The sequence below is a fragment of the Galeopterus variegatus genome, unplaced genomic scaffold (assembly GCF_000696425.1).
Source record: "Galeopterus variegatus unplaced genomic scaffold, G_variegatus-3.0.2 Scaffold788, whole genome shotgun sequence".
Classification (NCBI taxonomy): domain Eukaryota; kingdom Metazoa; phylum Chordata; class Mammalia; order Dermoptera; family Cynocephalidae; genus Galeopterus; species Galeopterus variegatus.
The window spans coordinates 272,961-292,116 of NW_007726899.1; the positions used below are offsets into that span (position 1 = coordinate 272,961).

Consider the following 19,156-nt stretch of genomic DNA (forward strand, 5'->3'; position numbering starts at 1 on the left):
AGAGAGAAATGGATTTTTGAACTCATTGGCATTGAAGACTCCATCTGCCACCTGCCCTGGCAAGGTCAGGGTATATTGAATGCAGCCATAAGCAGGCTGCCAGATTTCTGCAGGGCTCAGTGTTCAGTCCTCACCTGATCCCTAGGTCCCCAGCAGTGAAAAGCTTCTGCCAGGCCAGCCCCTGTTCACACTAAATTCCAACTCCCCCATATTCATTTCTCCCTCTCTCTTTCATACGTACATGTTCATGTGTACACATACACACACACACTTATCAAGAGGACTGGGATTTAATTGTTGTTTTTCTTTTAAAGCAGAAATTTAAAAGGTTCTTAGTACAACAGCAACTTATCTTTAAAGCCAAGGAAAAGAGGAAAAGAGACACAACTTTTTTTTTTTTTTTGTCCTTTTTGAGACCGGCCGCACCGCGCTCAGCCAGTGAGCTCTGTGAGCGCACCGGTCATCCTTATATAGGATCCGAACCCGCGGCGGGAGCGCTGCTGCGCTCCCAGCACCACACTCTCCCGAGTGCATCACGGGCTCAGCCCGAGACACAACTTATTTATGTGCATCTAGGTTCAGCAAGTCCCCTCTTCCAATCTGAGATGATGGCTCACTGGGTGCAGGGCTGGGGGGTTCCCAGCCTTTCTTTGTGTGAGAAAAGTCTCATGAGGACACACAGCAGCCCCTCAGAATGTGGGATATACACATAATTATAGTAATGGAGAACTTTACTGAGCACTTATTATGTGCCAGCCACAGGGCTGCGTTTCACATGGATTAGACTGCTGAATCCTCACCACCACCCTCGTGAGGAGGTGCTCTTATGGCCACTTTACAGATGAGTACACTGAGATTCAGAGGGGGAAGACATACAACTAATAGATGGCAGCACAGCAATTCAAGTCCATCCAACTCCAGAGTGAGTGCTTCCAACCGCTCTGCCCACTGTTCTCTCCATCCTTACAGCTAAGAGCAAGGCACAGCTAACCTCTCCAACACTGCTTTTCATCTCATCTGGTTCCACTGCCCCAGTTCTGCCAGTTACACATTTATTTTTAAAAGGGAAGCCATTGCTTCCCCTCTCGGGAGGGATCTGGAGTCCTGGGCAGGTACTTCAAAGAGACAGGAAGCGACAGGGAAGGGGCGGCCTCCGTTGGTGTGCCCTCCATAGAAGGGGCACAGGCATTTCATTTCCTTAGATCTACTGCAACAGTTGAGAAACAACCACTGTATTAGCTGAAGTAATTCTAGGTACTGTAACAAATGACTCCCAAGTTTCAGCAATTGAACCTAAAGACATTTATTTCTCACTTGCATAATTGTCGAACACAGATTTGCAAAACGATGAGTGCTCAAGTTTTAAGAAATACCTCCCAGGTGACCAGTGTCATACAGCAGTGGAGGAAGCCTCCAAGGTCCATTTTCTACATTCTCCATTGTGTAACACGTGCATGCACTGCTGCCACACAGGGTCCATGCACATCACACACCGGGGATAGGGGATACTCACTGCCAAAGTTACTGAGCCCACACTGCTTGTGCATGAACCAGGGCTCAGCTCTCAGCCCTGCATCACACTCCTCATCCTTACTGCTTTTCAACTTCTTGTTTACTGAGAAGAACAGAGCTTTGACACTCTTTGACACTCCCAATTACAAATAAGAATTAAAGCCAGCAATGACTTGCAAGGGTACAAAAGTTTATTACAACTGCCGTAACTGCCGCTGCTCATGACAGGCCCAGACAATTTAATAAGGCCACAGATGGATTACTTTGAAAATTCACCATGAGCTACTTCTCAAATGGCTCATAAGTCCTATGCGGCTCCCTTAGGGATTAATTTTTTGTCCCAGGAAAGAAAGAGTCTATCTTAGCTCCTATGGCCCAGGGGCAGAGATGACCTCAGGGACCTGAAAATTAGTGGGCCCCAGGCTCTGCTTGAATACACCCAGACAACCTGATCCTTAGAATCAGTCCATAAACACTGTCTTACCCTTCTCCCTCCTGCACCATCTCCAACAAAGGAGATGTCTCTTGCCCTCAGGCCTGGGTGTGAGGCCTCCTGCCTGTTGACACCTGCACCACTCCAACCATACTCACCTGACTATCCATGGCAGAGGTGCCCACACAGGCAAGGCTCTGTCTTGGTCTCTCAGGATGGTTTTGCAGGGAACAGAGCTGCCTGCACCAGGAGAATGGAGGAAAGTTCTCTGCCTGGGACCCAGGTGCCCTTCTTAAGCAACTGTCACCTGCTTCTGGGCATTCCCAATCCCAGGGGCTCAGTTCTCTACATTTACTGAGAGCAGGAAGAAAGAATGCTTCATAGACAGTCTCCCCTAAGCACAACATAGACCTCTCTCTTCTGTGCTCCTGCAGCACTTTACGTCGATGGGGAAGCTTACAGTCACGCACTTTAATAATTAGTTTATGCACCGTCTTCCGTCTTCCATTTCTCTTATGGCCGATAAGTTATACAAGGGAAGGGAGTTTTCTTCTTCACATCTGTATTTTCTGAATCTTTTATGGCATTTGGCCCTCAGAAATGTTACTCATGTGTACAAATTATTTTTGAGAAAAGGACTTAGTGGATAAGTAAGAGAGTGAGTCAGTGAGCAAAGATGAATGGGGGTGAATAGAGAAGTCAGTGAGGGGGAGCGAGGGAATGGAGGAGGGTGTAAGTGGCAGAATGATGACCAGTCGCCTCCAGGAATCCTCTCCTCTTCTTCCTTGCAACCAGAACCCTGGTTTTTAGTTGGGAACATTAACACCCATAAACAGAATACATTTCCCACCCTCCCCTGCAACGAGCCATGTCCATGTGACTAAGTTCTCTAACTAAATGGAATGTAAATAGCAGTGTTGCATGAGACTTCAAAGAGAATCTTTAAAAAAGGACTATGTGTCCTTTTGGCTCTTGCCTCTTTGTACTTTTTCATGGCCTGGAAGATATGTGATGGTTGGAGCTTAGCATCTGTATTGCACAACAAGGTGACTTCAGGAAAAAAGCCACAGCAGGATGATGAAGCAGGAAGACAGAAGTCTAGGTTTCTATTGATCATGGAGCCAACACAATACCCTAGACTTCCTTCCTCTGGACCTCTTGTATATAAGAGAGAAATAGATTTCCACTTCATTTATTGTTCTTTTATGGTTTGTTATTTTTGGTTTTTATTATATGTAGTCGAATCTGATACTAACCAACTTGCCCAGAATCACAGGTTAGAGCCGGACCCAGTCCTAGAATCTAGGCCTGCTCTCTCTCAGTATCAAGTTCTTTTCAAAGTCAGGCTCAAGTCACTATATGATGGCCTGAAACTCAATATTCACCCAGATCCTGCAGATAACCTCCAAATGCCAACCCAAAGCCATAACATGAAATTAGAGAATTTTGATATTTTTAATGATAATCACAGTGAGGGATGATCTCTCAATGCTCAAAACCTGCCAGGCCAGCGGGGAGAATAGATTCAATATCAGATTGAATCAAGTCCCAATGGCCCCAGGAAATGCAACCAGGAAGACCCATCTGTGACCATAGATCCCGGTACACTCACACTTCTAGTGGCTCCCGCATCTCAACAGTAAAGCATTTACTTTTCTGCAAAGTGGAACATGTTGGGGTAGGGTCTTACCTCCACCAGGGAATGCCAGTGTGCAATGGGCTTCCGAGGATATGACAACATTTCACTCCAGTGGTCTCTGCCCAGCCTCTCAGCCTCGTTGCCTACTTGACACACGCCGATAATCTCATTGTGACCTACACTGTGAAAATGTTCCACAATAGTTTTTTCTTAAAATTTTGGTATGTAAGAGCAACAGCAACTCAATTAAACTGATGGAGGAATTGGGGAAGTGGTGGTTTCTTTCATTCCCTAATTCAAAACTGCAGGCCAAACTTAACAGCCAATAGGACTTAGGATCTAATATCACATCCCAGATTTCCTATCACTGACAAGGGTTAGCTTATTCCTAAGAACCCTGTGTTCGAAGAACTCCCTGATGTATGCTAAGAATGCCACCTCTGGTTTTGGAACTAGGTTGGCCTCCTAATCCATGTAATGAAAAGGGAGCCATCTGAAAGGAGGCTTTTGCAATAACGGCTGCTCAAATTCCCACAGAGGCAACCAAAAACAGGTGAGGGAGCAGCTCTGTGTCTGGCAGCTGTGGGTATTGAACTCACAAATGGGGCAGAGTTGAAGAGCTCCTGGGTCTTCTTGCTCCCCCTTTCTTTAGAGAACACTGTTGTTGTCTCATGCATTCCCTCTTTCCTTCTAAATCCAGCTATGCTTCTTTGACCCAACTTGATTCCTCAACTGCAGAAAGATACTTATCTTCTTTAACCTTACTCCTAATATTTGTGAAACTTTCCCTGGGTAGGTCCCTGCCTTGGGCCAATTTTTTTTTCTTATCTTTTGCATAACTGGAATGATATAGCCCATCATTTAACTCTTTGGGATCCAAACTCACATACTTTCTCTCTTTCTTTTTCCTTCCTGCAAAGATGAGTGATTTTTCTCCTATTTGTATGTGGGGAGTAAAGGGCTGAGACAAGGTTGGAGAGGTAGCGTGAAGGATATTTGAGTCTATGCTTATTAAAATCAGACGCATGCAGAAGCCCCATGAATTCTGCCATGGATTTTTCCAGGCCAGATTTATGAATTTACTGAGAATTAAATTGAGGCAGAGCTCACATAATCAGATTTGTCAATGCAGGAAACTTGGCAATAGCTTGAAAAATGCTGGCCTTGCCTTCCACAGTTGGTGGGCAATGTCCCCTCCTGGGACCTGACACTATTGGTGTTGTGTGCTGCCTAGAGGAGATGGGACAAGGTCTATTGCCCAGCATAGGCTGTCATACCCATGGGCACCAGAGCCAACTCACGTACCTTAGGTTGGAAGATGTCATGCTTCACGCTGACATCTGCTGGAAAGAGTGTTCAGGTCACTGAAGCTGCCTTACTGGCATTTCAGAAGGATGTGGGAAAATTTTTAGCTATAAATAATACTTGCAAGATTATATTAGATTTAAGAATAGGTTTTTTTTATAATTGTTCCCAGACCACGTGGGAGGTTTCTAATTAAAAAGGGACTTTGCATTTCAGTCTAATGACTGGTTTAACATGTATAATTCCCTGTTGGTACTTTCTTTGCATAATAAAATGACTGTTTTTCAAATCTGTCCTTTAAATACACAATTGGCTACAATGCAGGCTATAAATATCTCTCCTGTGCTGTATTAATTAAAAATCCAAGCATCTTATACATGTTAATGTACGCTGTCATCCATACTGATTCCAGAATTTTCAAGAGAACATTTCTGTTTGCTTTCAGACTTCAGTGAATGAAATGATCTTTATTAAACACATTGCAAGAAGGAAAAAGATTGAAGTTATATATTTAGAAATGTTGATGGTTTGGATAAATTAATCATTCTGCTGTTTTGAGTGGAATCTTTCCCATGAAGGGCAGTCAGGATTGTTCAACAGAAGATAAGACCTGAGGGCCACAGTTCTCCAAGCTGAGGTTCCAGGAGGTGCGCAGAGATGGAAGAGGGGAAGAGGTGGGTTGGGGGGAGGGTGGAGAAGGAGAAAGAAACAAGTAAGGGGGAGGAAAGAACGGGAGAGCTGAGAGGCACTTTGGCAATCTGAACCTACAGCACAGTTTGGCAAATAGTGACTGTTTTCCATGTACCGCTCCTTCAACTCATTTCCTGTGGCTGGAGACACCACCTAAGACTTTATGGCTGCTCTCCCCCTCTGCCCTCCTTGCCCCTGGCACAGTGCACTCGCACTGAGAAAGAACTCCAGGTATCTCACCGGTCATAGTCCATGACTGCTATGGACAAGTGGATTTGGTCAATGTTCTCAGGAGGGACATCAAAGACTATGGCTTCGTTGTAAACAGGATTCAGTGTGTTCCTCTTGGTGGACGTTTTCCTCTTTTTCAGTCGTCTACCATCGCACATCAGTGAGACTTTCACGTAGGGATCTGTAGAGACCATGAGAAGCAGGGGTACTGTGAGGATAAATGTAGATTTAGGCCAGCAGGTAACAGCACTGTTGGTTTTCATGGACTATGGTATGCAGAACTCCTTCACCTGCCTGTGGACTGGAGTTTGAGGATTTTTTTTTTTTCCTTTTTGTCTTTTTTTTCGTGACCGGTAACGGGATCGCAACCCTCGGTGTCACACCCGTACCGTGACCAGCAATGGGATCGCAACCCTCGGTGTCGCGCCCGCACCGCGCTCAACCAGTGAGCGGACCGGTCTCTATATGGGATCCGAACCCTCAGTGCTCGCTCCCAAGCGCCGCACTCTACCGAGTGCGCCACCGGGCCGGCCCTGGAGTTTGAGGATTTTAATTAATATGTATTAGGCAGCAACTAAAGTTTGGATAATTAAGTCATTCATTCAAGAAAAAGCACAGGACACTGTCTTCTCAAAATGAGTGAAATTTAACTATAGTGTAAAAACATCTGTTACTGAATTAGAAAACATTCCAGCTAGAATTCAAGACCCTGGCTGTGATAGTAAAAGCAGTGCATAGGCAATTTCAAGGCCTGGGAAACAGCCCCCTTGACTTTCAGCCACCTCAGGGAATCTTTCCCATAGACCAGATCCTTAAGAAAGAAAATCCTTAGATTCCTAGGATTCCTGAATTCCTAGAGGACTGGGAGGGCATCTAGGGGTGGATTTCCTGAAATATAGGGGCCTGGAGCCCCCAAGCCACCTTCAGTTGGGTTGCAAAGAGAGAAGCAGTTCAGCATGTCAAGGAAAGAAAGGATACAGGCTTGCTTGTAGTGGAATGCTGCAATGGGGTGACAGATGACAGGCTGGATCTTCTTCACACAGGGCTCTTCTGGTCCCCCACCCCCCTGCTCAGTGGGGAGCTCTCCTCTCTTCACCTGCATAAGCATGCATTTCCCCAACTCCTATACGTGGCCCAGGAGGGACTCAGAGGGCCAGAGGGGCCATATCTTTTTTCTGCTTTGGAAAACACTGGACTATAGGATGCAGGATATATTGCATCTAATGTTCTTTGAGTTCAGTGACTGCGAGCCAGTTTGTGCTGAGTGTTTGGTGACCACATTTTGGGAGCCTCTGCAGAGGCTGCTTGTGAACTCGTATAGTAGAAACTACATATTGAGGCATCTTTTGTTAGGGTTTAGAAAGTGTACTTGCTTGATTTACCCAAATGGCATAGTTCATTTTTATAAGGAGATATAATTGTCTTCAACCTTCAATAAGCTTGGAACAGTGATATCTAAGGAGACCCAATTAGATAAGCTATATCAGCATGTGCAAACTGTAGGTCCAGTACACAATTATGCTGAGGGAGAAGACCCATGATAGAATAATAACAACAACTATAACTAACATTATGTGGCATCTAGCGTACATCAGATGCTGTTCTTACAGTTTTATATATATCAACTCACTTAATATTTCAACGATCCAATGAGCCAAATACTATTATTACCCTCATTTTACAGATGGAATTCTGAAGCCAGAAAGGTTAAGTAACGTGCCCAAGGTCACACAGCTATTAGGTGGTAGGACTGGGATTAAACCTAGGAAGTTTGGTTTCGAAGTCAACATGCTCTATTACAATACTACATATTTCATAAGGAACACTAGAACAGGATGAGGAAGTCTGAGTTTGGGAATGTCTCACCTGATGCTCCTGTTATGTCCATTGCCTTTAAATTCCTTGCTTTTATAATGGTAATGGTCAGCCTGCCAGCCGTTGGAAGATAGCAGAGGGAAAACATCAACTCTCCAAGATCCACCTTGTCCTGTTGAGAGAGCACAAACTGAAGCATTAGAAAGCATCTTGAGGGCCGACCCCGTGGCTCACTCGGGAGAGTGCGGCACTGGGAGAGTGTGGCGCTGGGAGCGCAGCGGCGCTCCTGCCGCGGGTTCGGATCCTATATAGGGATGGCCGGTGCGTGGTGCGGGCGACACCAAGCTAAGCGTTGCGATCCCCTTACCGGTCACAAAAAAGGACAAAAAGGAAAAAAAAAAAGAAAGCATCTTGAGCCTGAAGCTCAGCTGCAGGACAGCACTGGAAGAGACCACACAGCTCCTTTTGCTCAGCTCATGAATCCCTGGTATCTCTTCCCTTCGTGTCAGTCACACGGAGGGAGTTCCTCACCCTAAATAAGCATAGCCCATCCTCAGTTGGCAAAGCTGCAAGGTTGGCCCAGCCTCTGCCACCACGTATCCAGCCACACACAGCACTGCACAGCCTCACATGGGGCCACAGAGCCCACAACCCAGCCCCCGGTGCAGAAGCCCCTGCAGACTTTAAGATCCTCCACAGTGTTCCCTACTCATATGCCTACAAAAATCCACAGAGACCCCAGGACAAGCCACACAGAGGTGTCCCTCTTCACAGGTCCACTCATAGCCTAGGTTCATTCTGCACATAGCTGCCCCATGAGGCATCGTGCCATCTCTCAAACAGGTCCTCACCCCACCCCACCCAATCCCCTGCAGGGTGCCCTCAAGTCAGTCATAATATCCCTGTACACCCCTGTATACCCCAACCCCCACATGCAATCACTGTGCCCCAGAGCACTGCACGCAACCTGGCCACACACAACCTGTGCAGTCAGCTCATGCCTCCACTGGACCCTGGAAACTTCTAGTCCCTCACATAGTTCTGCATGAGACTGAGATGGCATCCAATGACTCCACACATCCACAGCCCTGGACACCCCTAGACACTAGCCTAGACCCACAAGCCTCTACTCAGGGAGAAAAGTGTGGAGACCCAGATCTCCAGGGGCCCCTGCTGCCTGTCCTTAGGCCCCACTTCACCACAGCTCTTCTATTCTCTTGCTGCGTCTGTGAGGAGCCTCCATGTCCCTCTGCTGGGCACACATCTCCTCAGGCAGTGTTCAGCCATTCATATAGGTCAGAATACACGATTCTCTTTCTCCTTTCATCCCAGGGAGAGTGTAGCCAGAAAGGAGAAAAAAATGCCAGTTCATTTAGTTTTGATTTCTGAGAGATACCTGAGGTTATGGAGCTAGATGCCTGTGTCTAATTAATAGTTTCATACTGACAGTGCTCTGGGGAGTCAGGTTCTTGCCCTCAACATCCACAGCCTCCCCTCCCCTTCTCTATTCTCAAAAGATGCTTCTATTTTTAGAAGCATAGATTCAGTTCTGGAAGGTCACCTCCCTAACCTCCCTGCCTTGACTGCTTCCACAGGAGGATGAGGCAAAGGATCTATTTGGTCACTAAAGCAGATGGATTGCTCTGTGTCTTCCTGCATCACTGGCCTCAGGTAATTAAATGATCTCATTTTGCAAGCCAGGCTCTCCTGTTACCTGGAACCCTGACCTCAAGGGACCCAGGTGGCTGGGCCTTTCCCATTGGGGAGGGGTGGGGATAAGGAGAACAGAGTTCAATAGGAGTGGGGGTTTCACACACAGCAGTATCTGGACTGCTCTGTGGTGCTGGGTTCTCTTTTACAGGAACAGTGTCTGCTCTCACTAAACAGGGACGGGCTGACCCAGATCCCTTCTGGTGGCAGAGGGGAAAGAGAAGCAACAGCTGTCCCACAAATCATCCTTTTGCCTCCTTGCTCCCTGGCCCCCTTCTTTGCCCTTTGACTTCTATTCCTCCTTCAGAGGGCTTTCACTGCACCTAGCTCTCTCCTTCCCCCTCATCCTGCCCAGAAAATCTTGGTTTGACAAAGTAAATTTGGAAGTAACCAAAATCATGACTATGAAAAAGAACTAACAAACATAGGATAGGATCTGCTGACACAACGAAGCTGTTCTTAGTTATGGAGTAAATAAATTAATAAAAATAAAACTATAAATATTGCACTCGTAAAAAAAATCATGCCTATGAAGCTTCATAATCAATTCTTTCAGCAAACATTTCCTGAGAGTGCACACTGTGCACATACTTTGTAAGGTTTGGGATGTAAAAATGCACACAGTCTAGTCCCTGCTGTAAAGGCTGATGCATGTAATTAAATGTGATGCATCAGATTACTCCTGTGCTAAGTATGTTGGGGTTTTGTTTTTTCCAACATAAACCCCACTCACAAATATTTATATTATATGACTATTTTCTGATGAGTTAAAAGAAAAAAATCAAACCTCAAACTTGGTGGTATATTCAGAATGTAAACTAGTGTTAAAGTCCACATTTGTACTTTAAAAAAAAAAAAGGCAATAGCAAATTAAAGAAATAGTTACCAGATGAGTCACACTGCACTCATTTGCTGGCTTGATTGCCTGCCCAGCACCACCGCTCCACCCCCTACACCACTGTTGTTGCCCCCATCCCCACTTCCACCTCCAGGGGGTGCCTCTCATGGAGACTGAGGATCAACCCCTGGCTAAGAAACTCACAATTAGACTATTGAGAATTCCTACTACTGCCTAAAGAAAATCTACCTTGATTCAAAATACAGGAAAGAGCAGGCGTTGGTGGTATAGTGGTGAGCATAGCTGCCTTCCAAAATACAGGAAATACAGGCAGAAGGAGTATACAGGGACCTCAGCAGCCATGGGCAGCCCCCACGGCTGCCACAGACACTGTTGATACACAGGTGGTCTGCCACAGCCACCACCACAGCTACTGCTGCTGCAAAAGTGGACTGATGCTGCAGCAGCAGCCACCACCCAATTACCACTTGACTGCATTGACACAAGGAGAGTCAACAGTGGATCTTGGGGAGAGAGGTGAGTGAGCACAGACCAGTGGCCCAATCCACAGGGAGAATTATGCTGCCATACAAAGTAGCACACGTGGTGGTGGTAGGTACATTTGCTACCTACGTGTCTGCCTTGATCTGGGGAGAAACACATGTGAAGCCACCCGAGAGTAAAGAAACCCAGGTTCCCTAAACCTAACCCTAACCTTCAAGTAATTTGGATATCCAAAGAAGAAGAAAAAAGAAGAAATGTAAAAAACATATTCATGGAAATAATGGCTGAAAATTTCCCAAGTATGGAGAAAGATGACAAGATCCAGGTACAGGAAGCTCAGATGTCACCAAATTCAATCCAAGGAGAAACACCTCAAGGCACATCATAATCAAATTATCGAAAAACAAAGACAAAGAAAGGATGGCAAAAGCAACAACAAAAAAAGAAACATATAATATTCAATGGAGCACCAATATATCTCAATGGATTTCTCAGTAGAAACCCTGCAGGCCAGAAGAGAATGGGAGGAAATATTCAGGGTGCTGAAGGAAAAAGGCTGTCAGCCAAGAATTCTCTATCCAGCAAAACTAACCTTCAGATATGAAGGAGAAATGAAGTCTTTCTCTGACAAACAAAAGCTAAGGGAATTCGCCAACACTAGACCTTCCTTATAAGAAATGCTAAAGGGAATTCTTCAATCTGAAAGAAGATGACACCAAGGAGTGGCAAGAAAACAGCTGAAGGTATATACCTCATTAGTAGAATAAGTTCAAGGACAACCTCAGAATACTCCAATATCATAAGGGTGGTGAATAAAATGCTTACATCCTTAGTATGAAGACTAAATGACAAACCTAACAAGACAACAACAAATAAAACAATTGTATAAGACACATGCAATATTAAAAGATGGAAATTGAAACAACAAAATGTCAAACAGTGTGGGGCAGGTGAAAATGCCAAAGTTTAGAGTTGGCTTTGGTTCTTCCTATTTTCTTAGATATCACAGTTGTTATTAGTCTAAAAGAATTTGTTAATAAAACTATAACATGGTTTTTCTGTAAGCTTCACAGTAACCATAACACAAAAACTTTTAAGAGACATACTAAAAATAAATAGTGAGAAATCAAAATACACTGCTAAAGAAAACCACTCAACCACAGAGGAAGACAGTAATATCAGAAAAAAGAAAAAAATGATTAGCAAAACAACCAGAAATAAGTAACAAAATGGCAGTAACAAATCCCTATATACCAATTATAACCCTGCATGTAAATGAATTAGATGCCCCAATTAAAAGACAGAGAGTGGCTCAATGGATTATAAAACAAGAACCAACAATATGCTGCTGACAGGAAACTCACTTCATCTATAAAGATGTCTACCAACTGAAAGTGAAGGGATGGAAAAAAGATATTTCATGCAAATGGAAACCAAAAAAGAGCAGGAGTAGCTATACTTATAACAGATAAAGTAGACTTCAAACCAAGGAAAGTAAAAAAAGATAAGGAAGATCATTATATAGTGATAAAGGGATCCATTCAACAATTTGAAGTATATATGCACCCAACACCAGAGCACCCAGTTCCTAGCTATACAAAGCAATTACTATTAGACATAAGAGGAGAAATAGAGTCCAACACAATAATAGTTGGTGACTTTAACAGCCCACTTTCATCAAAGACAAATCATCCAGACAGAAAATTAGCCAAGAAACATCAGAATTAATCTCTACTCTAGGCCAATTAGGCCTAACAGACATATAGTGAACATTTCATCCAACAGCTTCAGAATATACATTCTTCTCAGCAGCACATGGAATATTCTCTATAATAGACCATATACTAGGTCATAAAACAAGCCTCAACAAATTTTAAAAAATTTAAATTACATCAACTACCTTGTTTGGCCACAAAAGAATAAAAGTAGAAATCAACAGCAAAGGGGACACTAGAAACCATACAAATACATGGAAATTAAACATGCTCCTAAACAAGGAATGGGTCAAAGAAGAAATAAAAAAGGAAATAAAAAAATTCCTGGAGAGAAGTGAAAATGAAAACACAAAATACCAGAACCTATGGGATATAGCAAAAGTTCTAAGAGGGAAGTTTATAGCAATAAATGCCTACATCAAAAAAGAAGAAAGGCTCCAATTAAACAACCTATAGTTCCACCTCAAAGAATTAGAAAAGCAAGAACAAGCCAAATGCAAATCAGTAGAAGGAGAGAAATAACAAAGATCAGAGCAAAAATAAATGAAATAGAAATTTAAAAAACAACACAAAAGATTGATGAAACAAAGAGCTGTTTTTTCCAAAAGATAAACAAAAACGATAAACTTTTAGCTAGACTAACAAAGGAAAGAAGAGAGAAGATTCAAATAAATAAAATCAGAAATGAAAAAAGGAGACATTACAACTGATACCACAGAAATACAAAGGATTATAAGAGACTATTATGAACAACTATATGCAAACAAACTGGAAGACCTAGAAGATATGGATAAATTCCTGGGCACATACAACTTACCAAGGCTGAATCATGAAGAACTAGAAAACTTAAACAGACCATTAATGAGTAATGAGATTGAAGCAGTAATAAAAGTCTCCCAACAAAGAAAACCCCAGGAACAGATGGTTTTACTGCCAAATTCTAAATAGCATTTAAGAAGTACTAATGCCAATTCTTCTCAAACTTTTGCAAAAAAAATTAAGGAGGAGGAAAAACTTCAAAATTCATTCTAGGAGGCCAACATTAAGTTTATACCAAGACAGGAAAATGATACAACAAAAAAGGAAACTACAGACCAATATCCTTAAAGAAGATGTGAAGACCCTCAACAAAATTCTAGTAATCAGAATCCTACAACACATTAAAAAGATCATTCACCATGATCAAGTGGCATTCATTCCAGAGATGCAAGGATGGCTCAACATACACAAGTTAGTAAATGTGATACATCACATCATCAGAATGAAGGGGAAAAAATCATATGATCATTTCAATAGATGAAAAAAAGTATTTGATAAAATCTAACACCCCTTCATGATAAAAAACACCCAACAAACTAGGTATAGAAGTAATGTACCTCAATACAAGAAAGGCAATATAAGAAAAACCCATAGCTAACATCATACTGAATAAACAAAAACATGGAGGCTTTTCCTCTAAGGTCTAAAGCAAGACAAAAATGCTCACTTCCCCTACTCTTATTCAGCATGGTACTGGAAGCTCTAGCCAGTGCAATAAGGCAAGAGAAAGCAATAGAGGACATCCAAATTGGAAAGGATAAGGTCAAACTTTCCCCTCATCTGCAGATGACACTATCGTATACATAGAAAACCCCAAAGTCTCCACCAAAAAATTACTAGAAATAATAAAAGAATTTGGTATATTGGTGGGATAAAAAAATCAACAGACAATAATCAACAGCCTTCTTATATACCAATAACATAACAACTGAAGAAGAAATCAAGAAAGTAATCCCACTCATAATAGCTACCAAAAAAATGAAATTCCTAGTAGTAAATGTAACCAAAGAGGTGAAAGACCTCTATAATATAAACTATAAAATATTGGTAAAGGAAAAAAACTGAAGAGAACACAAATAAATGGAAAGAAATCACATGTTCATCAGTTGGATGAATTAACATAATCAAAATGTCCATATTACCCCAAACAATCTACACATTCAATGCAATCCCTATCAAAATACCAATGACATTCTTCACAGAAATAGAAAAAAGATCTCAAAATTTGTATGGAACCACAAAAGATCCCATATTCCTAAGCAATATTGAACAAAAAGAACAAAGTTGGAGGCATCACACTTCCTGACTTAAAAAATATACTATAAAGCTATAGTAATCAAAACAGAATGGTTCTGGCATAAAAATGGATAAATACACCAATGGAAAAGAATAGAGAGCGCAGAAACAAACCCGCACTCTTAACAGTCAACTGACAAAGGTGCCAAGAATATACAGTGGGGAAAGGACAGCATCTTCAATAAATGACACTGGGAAAACTAGATATCCACACACAGAAGATTGAAAGTAGACCACTAACTCTCACCATACACAAAAATCAATTCAAAATGGATTAAAGATCTAAATTTAAGACTCAAAACTATGAAACTACTAGAAGAAAACATAGAGGAAATGCTACATGAAACAGGAGTGTTTTGAACGAGACCACAAAGGCACAGGCAACTAAAGCAAAAATATACAAATGGGATGACATCAAAACTAAAAAGCTTCTGTACAGCAAGGGACACTATCAACAAAGTGAAGAGACAACCTGAAGAATGGTAGAAAGTGTTTACAAACTACATCTCAGACAAGGGGCTAATATATAGAATATATAAGGAACTCACACAACTCAACAGCAAAAAAAGCAAATAACCCAATTGAAAAATGGGCAAAAGACCTGACAGACATTTCTCAGAAGAAAACATACAAATGGCCAACAACCACATGAAAAATGCTCAAAATAACTTATCACTAGGGATGTGCAAATTGAAACCATAATGAGATATCATCTCATCCCAGTTAAAAGGGCTAATGCCAATAAGATAGAAAATAACAAATGCTAGTGAGGATGTGGAGAAAAGGGAACCTCCTACATTGTTGGTGGGAATGTAAATTGGTACAGCCATTGTAGAAAACAATATGGAGGTTCCTCAGAGAACCAAAAATAGAACTACCTTATGATCCAGCTATCCCACTACTGGGTACATACCCAAATGAAATGAAATCAATATATCAAAAAGATACCTGCATCCCATCTTCATCACAATGCTATTCACAATAGCTAAGAGACAGAATTAACCTAAATGCCCATCAATGTATGAATGGACAAAAAACCCCTGTGGTATATATACACAATGGGATACTATTCAGCTACAAAAAATGATATCCTATCCTTTGCAGCAACATGGATGGAACTGGAAACCATCTTGTTAAGTGAAGTAAGTCAGCAGAGAAAGACAAATACCACATGATCTCACTTATATGTGGAATCTCAAAAAAAAAGTGTTTCTCATAGAAGTAGGTAGTATAATAATGGTTACCAGAGGCTGGGAGGGGAGGGGAGTGGGGGGAGGAGAAGGGGTAGAATAATAGGCACAAAACTATGCTATCCACCCTAAGTGAGTCATCGTGCAGTATACGCCTGTATAGTGTACCTCACAAAATAAGTATAAATAAAAGTGAAAGAAAAAAATAGTAAAAAACAATTTTAAAACTTATATGGAATAGCAAAAGACCACAATTATCCAAAGAAATGCTCAGCAAAAAGAACAAAGCGGGGGACATTGCATTCCCTCTAAAAATATATTACAAAGCTATAGTAATCAGCATGGTACTGTCATAAAAACAGACACAGACCAATGGAAAAGAAAAGAGAATTCAGAAATAGATCCATATACCTACAGCCAACTGTTTTTCAACAAAGGAGCCAAGAACATACATTGGGGAAAGGACAGTCTCTTCAATAAATGTTGCTAGGGAAATCGGAGATTCATATGCAGAAGAATGAACCTAGAACCCTCTTTCTCACTATATACCAAAATCAACTCAAAATGGATTAAAGACTTAAATGTAAGACCTGAAACTATCAAACTTCTAGAAGACAACACAGGGGAAACACTTTAGGACATAGGACATAGAACTAGGCAAAGATTTCAAGAATAAGACTTCTAAAGCACAGGCAATAAAAGCAAAAATAAACAAACGGGATTATTTCAAACTAAAAAGTTTCTGCACAGAAAAGGAAACAAAGAACAGAGCGAAAAGACAACTTGCAGAATGGGAGAAAAAATATTTTCAAACTGTGTATTCAACAAGGGATTAATAGCCAGAAAATACAAAGAACTCAAAAAATTGTAAAAAAAAAAAAAAAAAAAAAATCGGATTTAAAAATGGGCAAATGAGCTGAATAGACATCTCTTAAAGGAAGACTACAAAGGTTCAACAGGTATATGAAAGAATGCTCAACATCACTAATAAACAGAGAAATGCAAATCAAAACCACAATGTGATATCATTTCACTCCCCTTAGAATGGCTGCTATCAAAAAGAGAAAATAAATGCTGGTGAGGAAGTGAGGAAAGGGGAGCTCTTATACATTGTTGATGGGAATGTAAATTAGTACGGCCATTGTGGAATCGGATTTAAAAATGGGCAAATGAGCTGAATAGACATCTCTTAAAGGAAGACTACAAAGGTTCAACAGGTATATGAAAGAATGCTCAACATCACTAATAAACAGAGAAATGCAAATCAAAACCACAATGTGATATCATTTCACTCCCCTTAGAATGGCTGCTATCAAAAAGAGAAAATAAATGCTGGTGAGGAAGTGAGGAAAGGGGAGCTCTTATACATTGTTGATGGGAATGTAAATTAGTACGGCCATTGTGGAAAACAGTATGAAGCCTTCTCAAAAACTACAGATAGAACTACCATATGATCCAGCAATCCCACTACTTGGTATATATCCAAAGGAAAGGAAATCAACAAGTTGAAGGGATACCTACATTCCATGTTTATTGAAGCTCTATTCACAACAGCCAATATTTGGAACCAAACTAAATGCCCATCAGCGAAGGACTGGATAAAGAAAATGTGGTATATATACACTATGAAATACTACTCAGCCATAAAAATTGAAATGCTCCCATTGGCAGCAACATCGATGAGTTCTGAGAAAATTACATTAAGTGAAAAAAGCAAGGCACAGAAAAAGGAATACCACATGTTCTCACCCATATGTGGAAGCTACAAAAGTTGATCTCAAAGATGTAGAGAGTAAAATAGTTACTACAGACTAGTAAGGGGGGAGGGATGGGGGAATGGGGAAAGTGTGGTCAACAAATACAAAGTTGTAGAGAGAGAGGAACAAGATCTAGTGTTCTACAACGCTGTAGGGAGACTACAGTCAACAACAAATTACTGTATAACTTCAAGTAGCTGACTGAGAAGATGTTGAATGTTCTCAACACAAAGAGGTAACAAATGTTTGAGGTGATAGATATGCTAAATACCCTGATAAGGTCATTGCATACTGTATAAATAAACCCAAATATAGTAATGTATTCCATATAGATATACAATTACCATGGGCCAATTAAGAAAAAATAAACTATAAAAAAAAGAAATTTCAAAGACAAAAGTAGATTAGAGGTTACCAGAAATGGGGGGAAAGGAATAATGAAAAGTTATTACTTAATGGGTAAAGAGTTTATGTTTAGGATGATGAACAAGTTTTGGAAATACATAGAGGTAATGGTTGCACAGGATTGTGAATGTAATTAATTCCATGCAATTATATGTTTGAAAATGCTTAAAGTGGCATTTTTTACCACGCTAAAAAAAGAAACATGAATAAATCTCAAAAACATGACATTGAGTGAAAGAAGCCAGACAAAAAAGACAACATAACTGTATGATTTCCTTTATATGAAATTCTAGGAAAAGCAGAAATAGTGACATAAAGCGATCAGTGGATGCATCGGAGCAGGAGTGGGAAGAGAAAATTGACTGCAAAGGGGACCAGGAGATCTTTGGGAATGATTGAAATATTCTATATCATGAATGTAGTGATGGTTACATGACTATACACATGTGACAAAACTTGGGTGCTTAAAATAGGTTAATTTTATTGCATGTACTTTAAATATCAATAAAGGGGATCAAAAATTCTGAGAAGATAGATTTTGCAAAGGTCTATATCTTTGTCTTCTAGTTTTATTGCCTTGAGTTCAGAAGATATGCCCTGATGTTTTCAACCATTTAAGATATTATTCTATTTTATTCTATTCCATTCTACTCTATTATTTGTGTTCCAATGCATCTGAAAATTATGTGTATTCTCTATATGTAGGAGACAAATTTCTGTGTCTATTAAATCAAGCTTATTAATTTTGTATTTAAATCTTCCTTCTAGAATTTATTATGCTTGTTTTTTAAATATGGTTTCTTAGTATTCCATTATGTTTCACAGCCAAATTATCAATAAACATTTAAACTATGGTTAAAATGTTTTCATTTCTTTGAAAAGTTTCTAAAAACCCACATCATCCCTCTTTCTATGTACATTTTTCATTTTGCTAGAGTATGTCCCTGGGGCTTTTGTTTTTCCCAGAGAGAGATCACAAGTAGTTAAAATAATCTTTGTTAATGCTCTAATTCTTAAAGGAAAGTTGGCTGGGCATAGAATTTAGGTTAAAATAATTGTATCTTAGAATCATTTTACGTTGTCACAATGTCCTTTAGTACTTCGTGCTCCTGCTGAAGTGCCTGATGTCATTCTTTGGTATAAACTTTTTTCTCTCAAGGAGTCTTTAAGATTGTCTTTTTATACTTTTACATTGTACTTGTACCTTCTGAAATTTCTCCAAAATTTATTTAGATATCTTGTTTTTACTGATCTTGCTTAGTACTCAGTGATAGACATTAATTAGAATTCTTTCTTC

General features: G+C 40.8%; 1 protein-coding gene across 1 annotated transcript in view; it reads right to left on the reverse strand.

Annotated features, from left to right (window-relative positions):
* SYT9 (synaptotagmin IX) overlaps nucleotides 1-19,156 on the reverse strand; it is a 150,075-nt gene that overhangs the window by 40,137 nt on the left and 90,782 nt on the right. The window contains exons 4-6 of the mRNA XM_008572466.1: nucleotides 7,677-7,797; nucleotides 5,820-5,991; nucleotides 3,636-3,765 (exon numbers count right to left, since the gene is read on the reverse strand). Coding sequence (XP_008570688.1) covers nucleotides 3,636-3,765; nucleotides 5,820-5,991; nucleotides 7,677-7,797 — 423 coding nt within the window. The remainder of the gene's footprint in view (nucleotides 1-3,635; nucleotides 3,766-5,819; nucleotides 5,992-7,676; nucleotides 7,798-19,156) is intronic.